A 20932-nucleotide genomic window follows, 5' to 3' on the forward strand; every position below is an offset into this window, starting at 1 on the left:
TTCCGAGCTCCGCGGCGTGACGGGGCACGAGTGCGCCAGGGGTCACTTAATTCCATTTCAAATCTGTACTCTTTCAAATAAAGTCGAGACAACGGAGACCACGGATGGAGCTGGAGGGGGCCACCAAAAACAAACTTTCGTTGCCTCCGAATCTGCATTTCTTGCAGGAATTCCCAGCCCGCGACGGGGAGAGCCCGATGCTCCCAAAGCTCCCAGCCCCCAAGACGAGAGGCCCTGCGAGGAGCCCTGGCCGAGGGGGTCCACTCGCCGCACCCCGCCCCGCGCACCCCGCCCCCGCCCCGGCCTCCGCCCGGCCTCCCGCCGACCCTGGGCGCGCGGCGAGCTCGCGGCCCGGAACGCCGGCCGGCGTCGGTCCGGGCCATGCGGCCCCCAGGCCCGGCTGGACCGAGCCCCAGGCAGGGCCGGAGCGGCAGAGACGGACCCGGCGGCTCTGCGGCCGCGCGCGGCTTCCGCATTGTCCGCGATCGGGGCGCGGCGCGGTCCCCCGACCCGGCCCCCGGCCCAGCCTTACCTCGGCCGCGCTCTCCGGCCGCGGGCGGTGCGGCCCGAGCCGGGCTCCGGGGGCTGCGGGGACAAGGAGTCGGGGCCCGCGAGGGACGGGGGCCGGGCCGCCGGGGCCGCGGGAGGGCGGAGCGCGGACGAGGCCGGCCGAGGGGCCCTGGGGCGCGGGGCGGCTGAGGGCCCGGCTGGCGGCGGCGGCCGCGGCGGCTCGGTCTGCGCCGAGTGGGAGGGCTCGGGCAGCCTTCGCCAGGGCGCGAGGGAGGGAACTTGGAGCGAGTCGCCGCGGCCCCCGAGCGCGTGGCTCCGCCGAGTGTGCACGCCCCCGAGAGCCCCGCCCCGGCCCCACCCCCTCCCCTCACTCCCGCCCCTAAACCCCCGCCCCGCCTCCAAACCCCCCGCGCTCGACCCCCGCTCCCTCCCCGGTGGAGAACCGCCCGACCTCCACCGCCAGGAAACCCCAGACCCGGAGCCTGTTCTGTGAGCGTGATAACCCGCCAGTCAGCCCATCCAGATCCCGGTGCCTGACAACATTCTCTGTTGACTAACTTTCATATACTCAGATGGACCGCCTTAGTATTTGTAGACTAAACTTCTGAAGGCACTTTTAAGACTCCGAAACAGATTTGAAGAAGACAGTAGAGAATATAGAAGAAAAAATCTCTGAGCACAAGGTACTGGCCCTACAGAATGGGCCAGCTGATGTTTCAAAATCAAGTAAGCGTTTTGGGGTGCATCCTTATTCATCTCATATTGCATGGTTTGGTAATGCTTTTTCTTTGGATTTGCTTAATAACTTGATTGGGGTTTTGAGGGTTTTACTGTTTTAGGAAGATTAAACCCATTCCAGTTGAGTGTTTGCTACTGGGAATTCTAAAAGACAAAATCTATATTTATCAAAACGGTTGATTTTGAATGCGACACGAATTCACAACATGATTGCTTCTCTAAAATATGTAGCAAATATGTATTTTGTATCTTTAGTACATTTGAAATACAGTTGCATTCATCCCATTTTCTCAGAAAGATCATCTATATTTGAATTGTATGACTCTTATTTCACTCTAGTTCAGAAATTATCAAATAAATAAAACTCAGGCTGCCATAATAAATTTTTGGCCATTTACAAGAGAACCATTTTAAGAAAGTGACATGATACTGGGTTTTCAATGGAACTTTACTTTGGCATACTAATGCATTCCATGTGATCACAGATTATGTTGTGGTCTCCATTAACTCCTAAAGTCCTGTAACAGTAGAATGAAGTTATTTTTCATCATTCCCATAGCAAATGAACCAACTTCTCTCACTCCAAAGTAGTCTATTAAAAAATAATAATAATAACTTCTTTGCCCCAACAAGTTCCTTCTGGGAATTGCTCCGTGCTGTTGTGTGTGACACCCTCCCTGCTGCCATTTCAGGGGCTCAAGAACCAGGTCTGCCCACCGGAGTGCATCTCATAGCCCCCGTCCAGGGGGAGAGGGCTGGCACATGTTCAAAGGCGGGAGGGTCCTTTTTCTGAACTGATATGGCAGCTTCAGAGACCATGCCATGAAAGCCTACAGCAGCTGGAGGTAGCCTATTAGAGAAGAAAGCCAAACCAGAAGAAAGCCACCTGCGCCACGGAAGCAGGCAGAGCCCTGATGACATTAACAAGCCCCTCCAGGCGGCCATCTCTGAAACTGGTCAAGACTCCTGGACGTCTGAGGAAATGCACCAATAAATTGTCTCTTTAGCTTATTCTATTTTGAGCTAGGTTGCTTTTCAAAATACTCACTTAAAAAGCCGTGGAAGTTCCTAGATGACCCATGCTCTGAAAATCAGGAATGTAACCAATGAGTTGTAGCTTCTTTGTCACTAAAATTGCATCTTCATAATAAAGTAGATACCAAGAAGTCCACTTACCAGGAAGACTTACCTTGTGGCAGGACTAAGGGTCTCATTTAGAGAATTACTGTTGCCCAGGGTAGATTTCATATTTTCACATTGTCCTTCCCAAAACCAAAAATTAATAAAAGGTGTGGTTAGAAAATGAGAGAGAAGAGAAAAACACATCGAAACTAGAATATCCCAGTAAATGTTTTTGTCTTATCAATTATTCCAATAAAAGTTGCTTTCATAATCCCGAATATTTGCTGATATGAGACCTTTCTTCTTTTCTGGACTCACAATTGTAGGGTCAGCTACAGACTTTTGGGGACTGGTGAGATTGGTTTGTTGTGCTGGAATTTTACTGTTGAGGAGAAGTAGGCCATTGGCTTATGCCTGGAATTCTTTTGTCTCACAGAGACTTTTGTCTCTAAAAGTATGTAAAAATATTTGACTAGTACCCTAACGAGCATTCACACACTAATCAGTGTGTTGCTTAACCATTACTCACAGGTCACCGTGAACAGTAGGATTGTTGAGGGCAAGGGAGTGGGCTGGATGCACCCAAAGGCATTGCTTTGAGCCTTTGATTCCAAGAGTTTTTTCTTATGGGAACTCTGATCTCAGTTCACCTGGATATGTACCCAGTTGTGTGGACAACTAGTGAAATTTCATGTACAAAAGCCCATGAGCGAAATAATGATATATCATAAACACATCTGAGTCCCAGAAAAGAACAGTACACAGAGGTGAACCATCTCCAGAAACATGACAGGGCAGCCTAGGAGGAAAGGTAAAGAAAAAGTAGTTCTGGAATCCTAGCCCAGCTCTGAATGGCACCTCCAAATGACTGGCTATGACTCTCCAGGGAAAATGTCTATCAAATATGCAGAGTCTGCCCCCATCCCTGTACCAGATCCAAGTAATGTCTGTGCCATTTCCTTACCCAAGAGTGAAAAGAGCAATCTTCCAGTTCACCCGGGCTCCGACAGCCTCATCTGTCTGTGCAGAACCCACCCCGGGAACATGGCATACCACTGGCTTTCAAACCCTAAAACAGAATCACCTGAGTACTCTTGAATTCCAGGTCTCCAGGTTGTGGGGAGGAGGGACAGACGTGTATTTTTTTAAAAAAAATTCCCCTAAGAGATTGTGATGATCAGCCAGGGTGAAAGTAAATAAGGTCTGTGAATACCTGCTCTTAATCCCACAGGAAGAGACTTGAGAAACCCTCTGATCAGACTCCACTGATTTAGGATTGTATGTAAAATTAAAGTTGTTGATTGAACAAGCTCAATTTATCTTTTCCTCTGAACAGCCTTTAGTTCCTCCAAGGTTATAGAAAAAACAGAGAGGAATGCTCCTTAGGAGGAGGAGGGTTTGCTAGAAGCAATCACTCTGAAAAAGGACAGCTCACAGCAAGGCGGAGATAAGAGAATCTCTAAGTAGAAAAGCATGGCCAGTTGCTTTGGGAAGAGGTGACTCCGCCAGGGACAGTCGCCTGGGGGATCTCTTATTGCATATTTCACTGTTTATTACGTGTTCATGCTAATGACCAGAGGAGTCAAAGCAGTTGAGTTATGTTCATGAATACAGACTCACATCATTTAATACCAGTAATAGCTCTCATTTATTGAATATTTGGTCTGTGCTAGGCTGTATACCTGCCTCATCTTCAGCCATCACAATGGCCCTAAACATAAATATTTTGACCCCTTTTTATAAAGAAGAAATTCAGGCCCAGGGAAGGTGAGTGACACATCCAAGGTCATAGAGTTAGTAATTAGGGGATTTGAAGGCTGGTCCACATGGTGCCAAAGCCTGTGTATCTTTTACTCTAAACCAAACTTGTCTATGACTCATATGAATCATCTACCCAATAAGACAGTCCCTGACCATGTGAGCTATTTAAATTTAAATAACTTAAAATTAGATTGGATGAAGACTTCAGTTTCTCAGGCGCACTAGCCCCTTTTCAAGTGCCACTAGCCACACATTGGAGGCGCAGATAAAAAACATTATCCCAGAAATCCCTGTTAGCAGCAGTGACATTTCACATGTTTGTCTATTTCATCAATGAAGGCAGTGTTCTCTGTGACTGGAGTTTTCAAGTAGATTATTCCAACTTTATGTTAACTGTTTGGATGGAATTTTTTCTAAAATATGTCATACATTTATGTGCCTGTGTCTGTTTGGGCTGCTGTAACACAAATACCATAGACTGGGTTACTTATGAACCACAGAAATTTATTTTCTCACAGTTTTGGAGGCCAGGAAGTCCAAGATAAAGGCACCAGCAGATCTGGTGTCTATTGAGAGCCCAGCTTCTCCTTGTGCCCTCAAATGCCCTCAGGGAGCTCTCTGGGGTCTCCTTTATGAGGGCACTAATCCCATTCCTGAGAGTCCCACCCTCATGACCTAATAACCTCCAAAGGCCTCAGCTACGAATATCATCACTTTGAGGGGGGACAAGATTTCAATGAATGAATTTTGGGGGTGCACAAACACTGCAGCTTGCCTTAATCAGAAGAGCACACTGAACGAAATGTCTCTTTGAAGCATTCAGGGCAAGGCACCCACATCACTGGACCCAAATGGCCAACCCCAAGCCCATGCTTCTCTGTCCACTGGCCCCTCTGTTTTCTACCTTTACTCCTTGTTTTTTTCAGACTGTCTACTTGCTTTTGGCCACATTCTGGTGCTCGCTGATGTTCCGCCTCAGCCTGCTTCTACTTTTATCCATGCACGCTTCCTATGGGTTTTTTCCCAATTCCGTCTCTCCAACTACCACCAGTTTGCCAGTGACTGCAGAATTTTCATCTCTAACTCCCACCCCAGTTTCTGATCTTCAGAACAGTTTCTTTTTCTACCCCTTTACTGGACTGGTGCTACTCAGAGTGCTGTCTCTGGACCACAGCAGTGGTCTGTGAATTGTTGATACTGCTCTAGGACAAGATGGGTTTAGAAGGTGGAAGCCTGTGTTTAGACACTTTTCTAGCAATCTGACACTGCTGGGACATGATTTGTCGTATTCTGTAGTATATACGTAAATAACAGACCGCCAATGGATTGGAAATTTAAAACAAACAGACAAACAAACACTGCACTTGACTCCACATGGCTGTCTCTCAGGTCCCTACTGCTCTTTACCTATACTTGTCAATACTGACGTTATTATTATCCCTCGAGCATGAGTCAGGATCCAGGCAGGAAACAGGGAAGTGAATACAGGGAACCACTTACAAAAATGCTGGAGAAGCTGAAAAGACAAACAAGAGAAGGTGAGCCAACCTAGATTTTAGCAGGAGCAGGAAACCCTCCCATAAAGAGAGCAGATAAAGGAGAAGGTGGTGTCATTGGGCCCTGGGATTTGGAGCTGATGAACTGATCAGTTACCGGGAATAACAAGGATTGCCCCCAAGAGCTGAGACGGTACAGGGCATGCAGATGCTCTCTGTTTAACTGAACTGAATTGAATTTCCTGTTCTGTTATTGACACTGAACACATATAGAAATTTCCTGGGGAACTCTTGATTGCTAAATATTGCACATAACAAGTTAGTGATGCAGAAGTTCTGAAGCTGTTCAGGTCCCCTTTCCAGCTCTAAAACTGATCTAGGCTTCAGCACTGAGATGCTGTGTCTGCTTCTATGAAATAAATGCATGAACTCTTATTTTCATTTGGCTCGGAACTTTCACTTACTTCAAGATTTTCAACTATTTCAAAAGGATTAAATTGTCAGAATTTGCTTGCATAGTACATGGAGTATTAGGTTTATTATGTGTCCTCTGTATTCTCATAGACAGGGTGAAATAATGTACTAAGGATAGTTAAACTATGTGTGACAAGGTGAACTTAGAATGTTCGTCTACTTCATAGAACTATCGTCCATCTATTTTGCGCAGAGCTCACCAATTCTCATCTTCCCTGGAATCAAAAATCAGAGGTGACACAAATAGCTGGAATCTCTAATTTCATTCCAACCTCTTCCTAATCAAATATTAAACCAGTTCATTAGTAGCCAGAAAAATGAACTAATTTGGATTTTTCTCCTCTTTCTACCATTATATCGTAGAGCAGCTAACGAGCAAAATAGATAATAAGCAGGAGAGAACAAGGAGAAAAGGACAAGTAAGGGAATATGAGGTCTCTGAACCACAGATGGTAACAATGCTTAATCACCAGTTTCTTCTCTTTAAAACACGTGTAAGTAGGTACACAGACTTCTGAGTCTTAGGGTTCAATGTGTATCTTTTTCCTGAACTCTTTTTAAAATGGATGTTCTGAAAAAAAAAAAAAAAGGATGTTCTGGTTTCTCAACGTTTGATAAAGATACATTCAGAATTTCATGTAGGCATTCTATTGTTCAGTCACCTGGTATTAATCGTAAGGATGAGCAATGCTATAACTGACATTTGTAGAAATCACCTGCAAATTATCGGAAAATTTTAACAAAATGTCAGAATGCTTTGGGGAGGGATGTGCATTTTAGCTAATCCACCCACTCATTCTTCCCCCACTTATCTGTCACCGAATCTCTCATTGTCAGTGTTTTCACTTGTGCATCTAATCATTCACATCTTACCTGCCCTTAGTACAATAGCTTCCCTGTTCATTGTGTAATCACACAACCAGTCAGATGGATTCTTTGTTACCTCTTCTATGACTATTCTTCCTTTCTCAAAATTGGTAAAAATCGATCTTTTGAGCAGCCACTCAATGATTCCAACTTGTTTTATTTACTCACAAATTCCACATACCCTTAATTTTCTGCTAGTTTCGCCACCAGCAGCCAATACTTCTAAGTAGATATCCTTTTGGAATATCAACATTTGCGAATTGCCAGCCAGTTTGTCACAGGAGAGGGATGAGGTAGAGGAATGGAGGAAGGGCGGTTGGGAGAAAACAAAACGGGCTGATGGAGGGGGTGTCTCTACTCCCCAGCTCACCATTCCACCCAATCGGAAAAGCTCTGTCCAAACTCAGCTGGAGAACTAAATCAGAGTCTGTTTTGAAATCTTTTGGGAAAACAAATCAGCGTAGGTTGCCATTTTGATGCTTCTGATAGAAGTATGGAAACACACACATCAGCATCGACTACAAAAATGTCCATATGTAATTATGGCATTTTATCAATTTGCACTTGTCTTCCTCTGACAGCCTGTACTTCCTATTATTTGTTAGCTGAGAGTTTTATGCAAAGTGGTAGGTAATTTATATACCAGCACAATTTTCTCATAATCATAAAGAAGAAGAATTCCTTATGAATTTTGCGTTGGCTGGGTTCGCAAACTCCTAGTGAACATCTTACTCATGCTGTTCTTAGAAGGTCTTTCTGAGTTACATTGGATTCGACTGCAGAGTGGAACTCAGATCTCACTACACACTAATAAGTCGTCCAACTCAACAGACGGTATTCGTGCGTCTCTTCCTTAAACTCTCCAGACTGTGAACTACATGCAAACAGGGGATGGGGCTGACCCCACTGGTGCAATTTCTCACACTACTTAGCAAAAGCAGAGGCAACTGACAGAATTTCACCAGACGCTCACTGAGGTAAATAGATGCTCCAATAGTGACATAATTATGATGTCACTTTATAGTCAACAACTTCCAGTCCCCAGGAACTGGTACAAAGTCTGGACACTGTAGCATTTCTTGCACAGTCCTGAGCACAGGAAGTGTTGTCATCCTGGAGAAGGGCCAAGTCTGAGTGCAGCTACCGAGAGCCAGCAGGGCACCTTTCCCAGCTGGCGACACCCACCAGAATCCAGGAGAGAATGAGAATAGGGCATTCCAGGAAGATCTAACTCTTCCTTGGATCTGAAAAGATGCATAAAATCACACATTTAAGAATATGAATTGCAAAATATTCTTGTTAATCTCCTATGAATAAGGTGTTATTTTTCTCTAGAAGTAAATATTATATTTGAGAAAATAGAATTGTGATACGAGTTCTCGTACCAAACAAGATACGAGAATCACCCGGGCAGGGTTATGGGGGTGATGGAGGGTCTGCAGGAGAACGGGCTTTTCAGAATGTTGGCAACCTGGAGCCAGGGGTATCCTCTGGGCATGCCTGCCTGTCACCTGATTCGGCTTTCTCCCTCTAGAAGCATATGGCTGTGCTAATATTTTCTGTCCTTCCCCCTCAATTTTATTGAGGTATAACTGACATATTGTATAAATTTAAGGTGTACAGCATAATGATATGGTACATGTATATATTGTGAAGTGATCACCACACTAGGTTTAGCCAACACGTTTAGTCCAGACTTTACAGCATCCATCCTTATACCCTCTGGTTTCTGCAGGGCTGCCACACAAAACCACACAGCTTCCACTGCCCAACTCCACAGGCCACACTCCAGACAGTGCCCTACGAAGGAACTGTACACACCAACTCTGGTGCTAGAAAATGTTATTTTGTAAATTGTTCTGTCTTTCCCCCCCACAGACTCTGATTTCCGCTCTGACACAACAGACCCGATGCTGTAACTATAAATGCTGTACTATAAATCATTTTGCAAAGTGTTTTGTGACTTACAGTGACATTCGGCAATAACTGTATTATTCATAAGCTTCCAATGTTCTATGTGTACACTAGCATCTATCTGCCTATCTCTATATATGTACACGTACTAATAATTTCACTAAGAAAGTTTTTGCTGTTCTTAAGGAGAGAATCGTTTAAACAAGGGCAAAGCTACTTAAATGTTGGAGGTTATTGTATTTTAAAGGGCATTTTAATAAACCATTGCATGAGGAATAGTTTGGTATATACAGCTTAGATGTTCTGCCCTGTCCCACCAGAATAAAGCGATTACATAATTTATGGAGATGAACCTCATCAGTAATTGTGTCCTGTCATAACAAGAGGTTTTACAACGATCACTCACTAAATTGTAGAACATCCATTGTGCATATGATGTAGGAGGGCTGCGAGGAGTCATAGCAAATTATAAGATGGGATTTCTATCCATAAGTAATTTTCAGTTTCTTTAAGTAACATAATACACCCATGAAAAAAACTGAGCAGACGAAAAAGGTCTAATAAATATAATGCAGGATCAGTTTCAAATAAGTGCAAACAGATGCTTTATAGAGAAATCAGATGGAGGAAGATTATAAAAGTTTCTTTAAGGAAGCGAAGTTTTAATAGTACTTTATATAATGAGAGGGTTAAAAAGAGGAAGGTCGTGTTTTTCTTATAGAGAAATTGCAATTATAAATTAAATAAGGCACAAATTAGAAAAAAATTGATAACTACTCTGAAGAGTCTATGGTAGATAGATTTATTAAAGATTTATTAAAGGAAGATAGTTTGGAAGTAGAGAGAGTAAGAATCACCAGTGAATGACCAGTAGCATGCCAGCCATTTATTGCTTCTACACAGTGTTTCCAAAGATTCTAGATAGTCACAAGAGGGTCACTGTTCCTTTATCTCTAACTTTAATATAGAATATTGTTGTTGAGTATTTTTTTTTTTTTTTTTTTTTACGGTACGCGGGCCTCTCACCGTTGTGGCCTCTCCCGTTGCGGAGCTCGGGCTCCGGACGCAGAGGCTCAGCGGCCACGGCTCACGGGCCCAGCCGCCCCCGCGGCATGTGGGATCTTCCCGGACCGGGGCACGAACCCGCGTCCCCTGCATCGGCAGGTGGACTCTCAACCACTGCGCCACCAGGGAAGCCCTGTTGTTGAGTATTTTTGACCTCTATAGACAGGCATGACTAATTGGTAAAATAAGACTTTCTAATGTACAAATAAAGACAGGATTAGTTGAAGTATACAGTAATATGAATCATAATTATATGATTTACTGTTCAACAAATTTTAATATAAAACAGATGTTTTGAAATTGTACATTAAAAAAACTGAGCATTTGGAATAAGAAAGAGTTTTAGTTTATGCTTTTGAAATCACCTTAATTTTATATTCAGATTAGAATGTCTAAATCAGAATATTACAGATATAGCAAAATAACATTAAGTCCCCATAATTCTCAAGATTGCAATGAAAAATAAAGCAGTAGATCTTGAAGACCCTCTTAATTTTCAAGACTAAATACAGAAAAAAGTGTTTCTTTTTCTTGTTAGTGAAATTGATAACACTACTGAGAGTGTCAGGAACTAAGCCAAGTATTTTGATGATTTTACTTTTAAATAGTTCATATTGAAGAATGCAAAACATGGAACATAAAACTCTGTAAACACTATACACATTAATTTACACACCCTCCCCAAACAATAGTAGAGAAATGTTGTTAACTGGAATAGAAAAGTTGTAAATTTCCTGTTGTAAGCAAGTCTGGTATAGTTATAACTCAGAATTCTTCCTTTATTTCTTTCTTGATGGACAGGTCTTACTAATTCCACATATTCCCATGCATAAATGACTTCAGTAAACCCAAAGACATTTTTTCTCCCACATTTGTGGGGTTGGAATGTTTTCAGTGAAGGTTTTTAGTAAAGGTAAAGGTAGAGCAGGCAGAAACATACTTTTTAAAAAGAGCCTTTATAGATAACAATTAGGTTTCTTTAAGTAAGTAGACGTTAATTATTCAGAAAAAACTTCAGCATATTGTGTGTTTATCATAAAATATTTCCAAGAAAGAATAAACCATCTAAGTTACACGATACTGTAACTACACCCCATACAATGAAGCACTTACTGTATTTTTCCACACATTGAGGTAAACCACATAATGTACAAGTAGTGGAATAACTCCAGCCACAAATATGCCTGCATATTCCCAGCTTCTGTTCCTTTTAATTTATTTGGACTTTTTCTCTGCAGTGATAAGAAAAGCTTCAAAACTCTTAAAAGAGAAGCTAAGACTAGTATTTTACATAAGAGAAATTCCAGGTATGTATAAGGTTACTTGGACCGCAGCAATAGTATGAAGTATCTTTGTTGCTTCTCCAGATGACAGGCAAAGCCTTCCAATCATTTACAACCTGACCAACCAAAGATTAAAGAGTCTAGAATACTTATAAGCTGAAGATAATGGTTGTCTGATTGTATGTACGTAGACTTATAGAATTCACCAAGCAAGATGAGACCTTAGCGGTTATATACTCTACAAACTATAAACATAAATTACATTATGTTGTTTTTACAATAGCAAGTCAATTAGGAGGAAGATAGTAAAGGAAAATGCAGAAAGGATGGGTACATCATAAAAAGAGTTCACTCATTCATTTATTCATTAATTCACTTGTTTATTCAACCAACATATATTGCTAAGTTTCTGTCTCTGGTAATACAACAGGAGGCAAGTAGACAAGGCGCTTGTACTGTTTTCTCATGGTGGAAGAGCAAAAATCATCAAATAATAATAAATGAATAAGATAAGTTCAGATGATGGTGAGTGTGTTTGTTTTCAATAGGATAAAAAGGGAGTGGCTATGGAGCTGTGGAATTGTTAGACCAGGTAGTCAGGAAGGTCTCACTGGGGAGATGGCATCTGAGCTGAGAGCTAAGGAAATAGAAGGAACAAGCCATGCAAAAATAAGGAGAAAGTGCATTCCAGGCAGAAGGAATAACTATTGCAAATGCCCTGCGGTAGGAAGGAGCTAGCTGTGTTTGAGAAAAAGAAAGCCTAGTATAGCTGGATTTTTATTGAGCAAGGAGGAATTGGAGGTGAGGCTGGGGAAGAGGCAAGGTCATGATAAGGAATGTACATTTTATTTTGCATGTGGTGAGAACCTTTGGGAGCTGTATAACTTGCCTGTGTTCCTGCAAGACTAATCTAGCTGAGGTGTCACACATTCCCTGGGGTTGCGGGGGGACAGGTGAGGGGAGGTGGATGGTGTTAAGAATGGAAACTGAGAGACCAGTCTGGAAGTTTCTCAGGGGTCTAGGGAAGCAGATGGAGGCAGCTTGCTACGTGGTGGCCGTAACGAAGACGGAGGAATGTGTAATGAACGTTCAATGATCGAACTTGAAGATGGATTGTATAATGTATTGAATTAGATATAGATACAGAATTTTAAAAAATGGTAACCCTTAATGATAAATACTGACAATAGAAAATACAATATAGGGCTTCCCTGGTGGCACAGTGGTTAAGAATCCGTCTGCCAGTGCAGGGGACACAGGGTCAAGCCCTGGTGCGGGAAGATCCGGACCAGGGCAGAGCAATTAAGCCCATGCACCACAACTACTGAGCCTGTGCTCTACAGCCCGCAAGCCACGACTACTGAGCCCGCGTGCCTAGAGCCCGTACTCCGCAACAAGAGAAGGAACCGCGATGAGAAGCCCGTGCACAGCAAAGAAGACCCAATGCAGCCAAAAATAAAATAAATAAATAAATAAATAAATAAAAGAAAATACAATATAATGCAGGCTAAGGAAGTACTAATAGGAACAGTTTCAGGGGTCAAATAATCTTAGCCTTAGCTCTTATGGGATGTATAGTCCAGTCTCAAGCCCCAGCTACCTACTTTATTGTGGGCGGTGGTCACAGAGCTTCTGCTTAAACACTCCAGTGATGAGACCCCGTCTGGAAACCACGGTTTCATTAGCCTCATTCAGCTAATCATAAGTTGCATATGAGACAATTTTGAGACTTTTTGTTTTACAAAAGTCAGTATGATAGTGGAAATGTATATTTGGAAAAAAATGTTAATTTCGAAGTCTGAGAAATAGCCTTTCCCTCACTTTCTGTTTTGTCTAGTTTTTATTATCACATTTTAAAGATAGCAAAGATCATTTTTTCAGGGAATTAGAAATAGGTCATAGGTGGACTGAGGAGAGAGATGACCCTTAAAATTTTTGAGAGTTCGAGTAGTGGGGAGGACAGCGGATTGAGCAATTCCGTATTTCTGTAAAGGACTAGGCATGAAAAAGTGACATCAATTAGTAATGGAAAATATTCCATTTTGAGGTCAGGAAGAACTTTGTAGATTTAAGAAACAAAGTATACTTCACAATTCTTTTGAGTCTTGTATCCCTAGGAGACTAAGAAAACAATTAGTTCAGGGTAATTAAGACCATCTATTGAAAGCAGAGGAACATACGATTCTCTAATGTCAAAACGGGGTTATGTGTCTTCTGAGTGAATTAAAACTCTCCCAGTTGCTTGATATGATTGAGGATAAGCCAAAGTACAACAGAAACACTGTTGATCCCATTTTGGGGTCAGCAAGGATTTTAATCTAGTTTACAGAAAAGAACAGAGGGATAGAGATTTTTATCACACAGATGTGAAACGTTCACAATTTGTAAATCATTTTCCTAGGAAAAATGATGATCTGCCTTTTAGTAACTTATAACCTATTGGATTAAAAAATGCACAAGAGAATAATTAAATAACATTTCAACAATTTTATTCAAGACTACCTTGAAAAAGAACAAAGTTGGAGGAATTTTACTGCTAAATACCAAGATTTGTTATAAAGGTATAGTAATTAAAGTATAAAAGATTATTGAAATGAACTACATTAAAATTATGAAGTTCAGTTCATCCAAAGGTAAAGCATGAAGTAAGAGAAGACATTTGTAACACACATGACTGACACAAGGCTCATATGCAAAATATGTAAAGAACTCACGGACAACAAAGAAAAATGGGCAAAACATTTGAACAGGATTCACAAACAAGGATGTCCATATGGCCAGAAAACGTATAAGAAAAGTGTGTTCGGCCTCATTAACGATCAGGGGAATGAAAATTAAAACCACAATAAATTATCATTACACAACTATCAGAATGGGTAAACTTAAAAAACAAAAAAACTGACCAGTTGTGGAAAAACTGCAACTCTGATACATAGCTGAGAGGTGTGTAAGTTTGTGCAAGCACTGTGTTAGTGTCCACCAAAGCTGATCATACTCACACACTAAGACCCAGCAATTCTGCTTTTAGATATGTGCCCCCAACAAATATGTACACACATGAACCAAAAGACATGCACAAAAATGTTCATAGTAGTAGTATTTACAAGAGCCAAGCGCTGGAAAAGCCAATGTCCGTCAACAAAATGGATAAGTTGATTGTGGTATACTCATACGATGGTATACTACACAGCACGAAAATAATTTTGCTACTGATCTATGCAACCACAAGGGAGAAACTCACAAACACATCATGAAATAAAAGGAGCCAGATACAAGAGAATCAGTACCATATGATTCCATTTATAAAATGTTTAATAATAGGCAAAACTAATTTATTATTTCTTTATTTTTTAAAAAATTGAAGTATAGTGGATTTGTAATGATTCAGGTGTACAGCAAAGTGATTATATATGTATACAATATATATATATCTCCTTTTTTAGATTCTTTCCATTATAGGTTATTACAAGATATTGAATATAGTTGCCTGTGCTATACAGTAGGCCCTTGTTGTCTACCTATTTTATATATAGTAGCGTGTATCTGTTAATACCAAATTATCAATTTATCCCTTCCCCCTTTCCCCTTTGGTAATCATAAGTGTGTTTTCTATGTCTATGAGTCTATTTCTGTTTTGTAAATAAGTTCATTTGTATTATTTTTTTAGATTCCACATATAAGTGATATCATATGGTATCTGTCTTTCTCTTTCTGACTTACCTCACTTAGTATGATAATCTCTAGGTCCATCCATGCTGCTGCAGATGGCATTATTTCATTCCTTTTTATGGCTGAGTAGTATTCCACTGTATATATGTACCACATCTTCTTTATCCATTCATCTGTTGATGGACATTTAGGTTCCTTCCATGTCTTGGCTACTGTAATTAGTGTTGCTATGGGCATAGGGGTGCATGTATCTTTTCAAATTACAGTTTTCATCTTTTCAAGATATATGCCCAGGAGTAGGATTGCTGGATCATATGGTAATTCTATTTTTAGTTTCATAAGGAGCCTCCATACTATTCTCCATAGTGGCTGTATCAATTTACATTCCCACCAACAGTGCAAGAGGGTTCCCTTTTCTCCACACTCTCTCCAGCACTTATTGTCTGTAGACTTTTTGATGATGGTCATTCTGGCCGACGCGAGGTGGTATCTCACTGTAGTTTTGCATTTCTTTAATAATTAACAATGTTGAGTATCTTTTCATATTAGGCAAAACTAATTAATAGTTTTAGAAGTCAGGATAAAGGTTACTTCTGGGCAACAGGGTGGTGTTAGTAATTTGGAAGCAGCACAAGAGGGGCTTAAGAGTTGACAGTAGGGCTTCCCTTGTGTCGCTGTGGTTGAGAGTCCGCCTGCCGATGCAGGGGACACGGGTTCGTGCCCCAGTCCGTGGAGTGTCTGGGCCCGTGAGCCATGGCCGCTGAGCCTGTGCGTCTGGAGCCCGTGCTCCGCAATGGGAGAGGCCACAATAGTGAGAGGCCCGCGTACAGCAAAAAAAAAAAAAAAAAAAAAGAGTTGATATTAATTCGATGTTTATTTAATGGGCTGTGACTACGCGGGGATTCACTTTGTGATAATTCAGCAAGTTTACATTCAAGATTTGTATACTAAGTTATACTCATTAAATATATAGATATGTAAATCTGTATTGTTACATTTTAACTAAATATGTGTAAATAATATCTGCATGTCAGTTATGTTTCAGTTAAAATTGTACTAAAAACGTACAAAGGAGTTAAAATAATACTGATAAATTTCTAACGATGAACATAACCTATTATATCTCAAGAAACACAAAGTTGCATTTAATTAAGGGAACAAACTGACAGAAAGAGATTTTTAAAAGATTGCAACGGGTTGGGACAATAAACCAAATCTACAAGGTGGAGCTCAATAGGTATAAGTATGAAGTCATTCTCATCTGTTTAAAAGAACCACAAATAACCTCTTCTTACGCAGTCAACAGAACATGTAAAAGTTGTCCAAGGGGTATGAATGGGGGGTTGAAGTGGTTAAAATGTTATTTAGATAGTAGTCCCCAAGTCCCTGTTAACCCTTCTCTAAAATAGCAATAGAGATGCTGATAATAGAATGAAAAGACCAAAATGTCAGTCAACCTATTGCAAAAATCAGACAATTTTCTGGGACAATTTTCCAGAAGGTATTTTTTAAAAAAAATCAGTGGAGTTTTAAGAATTTCTATAAGGTATTTTTTAAAAAATCAGTGGAGTTTTAAGAATTTCTATCACTAGCCTGAAGCTATGTGGTCAGATAAAATGGAGCAAAGCTCCGAGCAAGAATAAATGTTGGAATCCAGCAATTCCTTCCCTCGCTTCCTGCCAACCCAAACAGACAACAAGAGTTGGCCCTATTCAGAGAGAAGACAATGGCCTCCCTATTTGTTCTCCCCACTCTTACCAGTAGCTCTTTTTCTAGCTTGGAGACTGCAGCTCCCTAAAGAGATGACGGAAGGCAGTTGACTATGGGACCAGCAGCGCCCACTCTGAGTCTAGGCAGAGCCTAGATGTGAAGAGTCCTGGATGTGTAGGATCTTGGATTTGTAAATGCCTTGAAGAAGAATCTTGTCAGAGAAATAAGCATTAGACAAAGGGAAGAACCTGCCATATTCCAACTGAGCTTCACAAAATGAAAACCTGTCAGACTTGGATAAATGAAATGACAGCAATGCTACAAAATGATAAGATAACTTGCCGGTAGGAAGAGGATGTTCTGTCTAAGACGGGGTCAAGGAAGCCACTCCAAAGAGGTGATCCTTTGAGCTGCGATCTGAATGACACTGTGGAGCCAGCCAAGTGAGTGGAACATTTCTGGCAAGAAAAAGCTAGCACAAAGGCCGTAATATAAGAATTAACTCAGTATGTTTTCATGTTTGAAGAATAAAAAGAAAATTTATGCAGGTTTATTCTTTTTGAAAAAAGTCTCTGGGCTTCCCTGGTGGTGCAGTGGTTGAGAGTCTGCCTGCCGATGCAGGGGATGCGGGTATGTGCCCCGGTCCGGGAGGATCCCACATGCCGTGGAGCGGCTGGACCCGTGAGCCATGGCCGCTGAGCCTGCGTGTCCGGAGCCTGTGCTCCGCAACGGGAGAGGCCACAACAGTGAGAGGCCTGCGTAGCACAAAAAACCAAACCAAACCAAACAAAAAAAATCTCTGCTAATTGCATCTAATGATCTACCATGACACCATTTTTGCTTCCTTCTTGAATTCTAGTTTGCTATCAAACCTACTTTTTCTCCCAGCTTGATGTCATTTGTAAATTTAATAAACTTGTATCAACTTGAAGCTATTGCTAATAATTTGAATAGGACCAAATCAAGAATAACCCAAAGAGAGAATCAATTCAAAATCCTATTTCAAGATAACATCCATTAACTAATGGATCAGTTTTGGGGAGGGATTCACAAATTTACATAACTATACATTTCTTCAAGTTGCCATTATTAATAACTGTGATAATAATAACTACCACTTGTGAGCAATTAATGCACAAGGGCATGGAGTTAAATCTTTCACAGTTCTCCAAACAACCTTCAGAGTATTATGCATAAGACAAACCTGGGCGTGAGAGAGATTAAATGAATTAATTGTCTGAGGACCACAACAGGAAATAGGAGAGTTAGTACTCAGATAGATACATGCGTGTCATTGCGTGCACTAGAATTTCTCAGAGTTTGATGAAGAAAGTGACTTCTTCCCTAGGAACTGATGTTCCCCGACGTTATCTTGTCCGGGGCCATATTAACAGCTCTGTACATATCCTGATAATTCTTAAACTAGATCCCTATCGTCAGCTCACTTTTTACCTAGAATTTGATTTCCCCTTTTTCTCATCTCTTTGTTATCTACACATTTTTCTAAGACTCTGTAAGTATTATCTCATCTTTACAACTTCTCTGTTTCTCCTACTCCAATAATATACCCCTACCCTCACCCCTAGACTAGGCTAGCATGAGAACTGACCACTACTTCTTTTCTTATCAACTTTTTTGAGGTATAATGACCACCATTTCTTTTAAGCTTATTCAGGAAAAAACACATGTCCTCCTCGTTTGCAATCTGGTCCACACTGCGATCAGAGAGACTTCTATGAATACCACAACTCTAATGACATCTGTCATTTTCCATAAGCTTAAATCTCTTCGATAACTCCCTGTTATTTTCAGCATAAAGTCCAAACTGCCCAGCCTGACATGCTCTAGACGTTATGTAAAGAGATGCATGAGTCGATAGCTTCCAGAATTTCTGGGCAGGATTGGTCATAATTCTTCCTCTTCAGTCTTCTGGCATCTTTTCCATTTTCCTCAATTTCTAAAAAATTAGACACTAGAAGTTCTAAAATAGAATGTGCTTGGCCTTTCAGTAACGTGGACTTGGAGATATGAGCCTGGGTCAGCATGACGGTGAGACAAGTGAGGTGCCTAGAGCACAAGATTTAAGGAGGTTCTTGCTCTCCGGATAGTTTAAGTGTCAGCCACAAGGGGAAGGGGAGAACGGATAGGCCTGAGGATTGGAAAATAAATGTGACTATATTTGTGCTCCATGTGAATGTTTACTAAAGGGTGATCTCAGCAGAGGAGGAGTTTAATAAACAGGTGGAAAGGATGACCCATTCTGTAGATACCAGTCAGCCTCATTCCCCAGGCCCCCGTGTCATCACCCAGTGGGCTCATGAACAAAATGGCCCTAGTGGCAGGGATGGAAGTTCTGCCTGGGCTCAGCAACATGGACTTCTACACACCAAGACCGGTGTGACTATAGCCACTGTGAGTGCCCAGCCTGCAGTGGAGACTAACCCTGAGCACCAGCTATGGCACATTCCCCACAGTGGTCAGCCAGTTACCTGGTGGCAGGTTGATTACTTGGATGACTTCCATCATGGAAGGGGCAGTGCTTTGTTCTCACTTCAATAGTCAGTTACTCTGGGTGTGGATTTTCCTTCTCTGCCCGCAAAGCCTCTGTCAAAACCACCGTCCGTGGACTTAGACAGAATGCCTTTTCCACCATCATGGTATTTCAGATATCATTGCTTCTGATAAGAAACTCACTTCATAGCAAATGCAGTGCACCTCTGGGCCCCGGTTTTACCATGTCCCCCAGCATCCTGAAACAACTGATAAACTGACCTTGGAGACTCACGTATAGCATCATTTCTACAGCAGCACTTTGGGGAGCTGGGGAAATTTCCTCCAGGATACGGTAATACTCCTCGTCAGTTACTTCTCTCATACCCTGGATTCAGGCATCTGGGAACCAGGGATTGGAAATGTCTGACTCTTGGTGAGCCATGAGAAAAATATGCACTTCCTGTTCCTTCAAATTTACACTCTTTATCTGGAGATCTAAATTCCAGTGAGAGGAATGCTTCCATCAGGGAAAACAACAGTAATTCCATGAAAATGGAAGTAGAGATTATCACCTGGCCACTTTGGGATGCTGTAGCCACTGAACCACCAGGCAAAGAAGGTAGTTACTCTATTGGCTGGGATGATTAATCATGACCATAAGGAAAAATTGGGTTCTACTCTGCAGTGGGGTGAGAAGCAGTGTGACTGGAATGCACACAGTCCCCTGGGGGCACGTCTTAGTACTTTTCTGTCCTGAGAGTAAAGTCAATGGAAACTACAAAAACCCAATTCAGGCAGGATTGCTAATGACCAGACCATTCAGGAATGAAGGTTTGGGTCACCTACGAGAGCCCAGCCACCATCAACTGTGCACTTCCTGAAGGCAAAGGGAATTTTGAATGGGTGGTAGAAGAACTTAGTTGTGATTACCACCTATGACCGCGTGCCACTTAGAGAACTGAGCACTGTAATAGTTGAGCGTTTTTCCTTACTTTAATACGAATGTTTTTTGTTTTGGTTTGGTTTTTTTGCAGTACGTGGGCCTCTCACTGTTGTGGCCTCTCCCGTTGGGGAGGCTCCGGACGCACAGGCTCAGCGGCCATGGCTCACGGGTCCAGCCGCTCCGCCGCATGTGGGATCTTCCCGGACCGGGGCACGAACCCGTGTCCCCTGCATCGGCAGAGGGACTCACAACCGCTGCGCCACCAGGGAAGCCCTACAAGAGATATTTTTAACTGAGATTTGGAACGCAGAAGTAAAGAAGGAGCCATTTTGTGTATTTGCCTGAGAAGCTGGAGCAGACACCTTCTGTAGCTCACTCATGCTGGTGTTTATCTGCCGGCTCAGCTCGCTGGTCTGGGGCAACGCCTGGGCCTGCAAATGCTCCACTTTCCCATGAGTCATCCTTCAGCTTCTGCAGGTGTGTGTTTATCTCCATGACTGAGGGTATCACTTCTACTGCAGGACATGCAGTTCATCAAGGCGAAGGCAGTGAGAACTGACAGGGACCCAGTATGTCCTTGTGGGTTCCAAGCAGCTTGTACTCATAAGTTCCAGTTCAGACTCATGGGTTGCAGCTTGTCTTTGCTGTTCCTCACTTTGCAACTATCTTGCATTCAGGATTGCCTGCTCTGTGTCTTCAGGTTTCAGCATTAAACACAAAGACAACAGTTTTAGAGATTCCCACAATTGCATTAGATCAAATTCCTGTTACAAATGTATATATGTATATAATGTCTCTGCTTCTCTGATTGAACTGTAACTGATACAGATACACAGGAATAAATATAACAAAAGAAGTTGAAGCACCCACCCCTTACACTGGAAGCT

The 20932-nt window shown here is 42.0% G+C and overlaps 1 protein-coding gene across 1 annotated transcript in view; it reads right to left on the reverse strand.

Annotated features, from left to right (window-relative positions):
• The window catches only part of LOC111165807 (uncharacterized), a 98747-nt gene extending 78241 nt beyond the window's left edge, over positions 1-20506 (reverse strand). Inside the window, exons 1-2 of the mRNA XM_030763528.2 lie at positions 20422-20506; positions 533-997 (exon numbers count right to left, since the gene is read on the reverse strand). Coding sequence (XP_030619388.2) covers positions 533-997; positions 20422-20506 — 550 coding nt within the window. The remainder of the gene's footprint in view (positions 1-532; positions 998-20421) is intronic.
• Between the last annotated feature and the right edge of the window lie 426 nt (positions 20507-20932).

Source organism: Delphinapterus leucas, chromosome 17, assembly GCF_059928025.1.
Source record: "Delphinapterus leucas isolate spDelLeu-1000000601 "Yukka" chromosome 17, BTC_Dleu_Yukka2, whole genome shotgun sequence".
Lineage (NCBI taxonomy): Eukaryota > Metazoa > Chordata > Mammalia > Artiodactyla > Monodontidae > Delphinapterus > Delphinapterus leucas.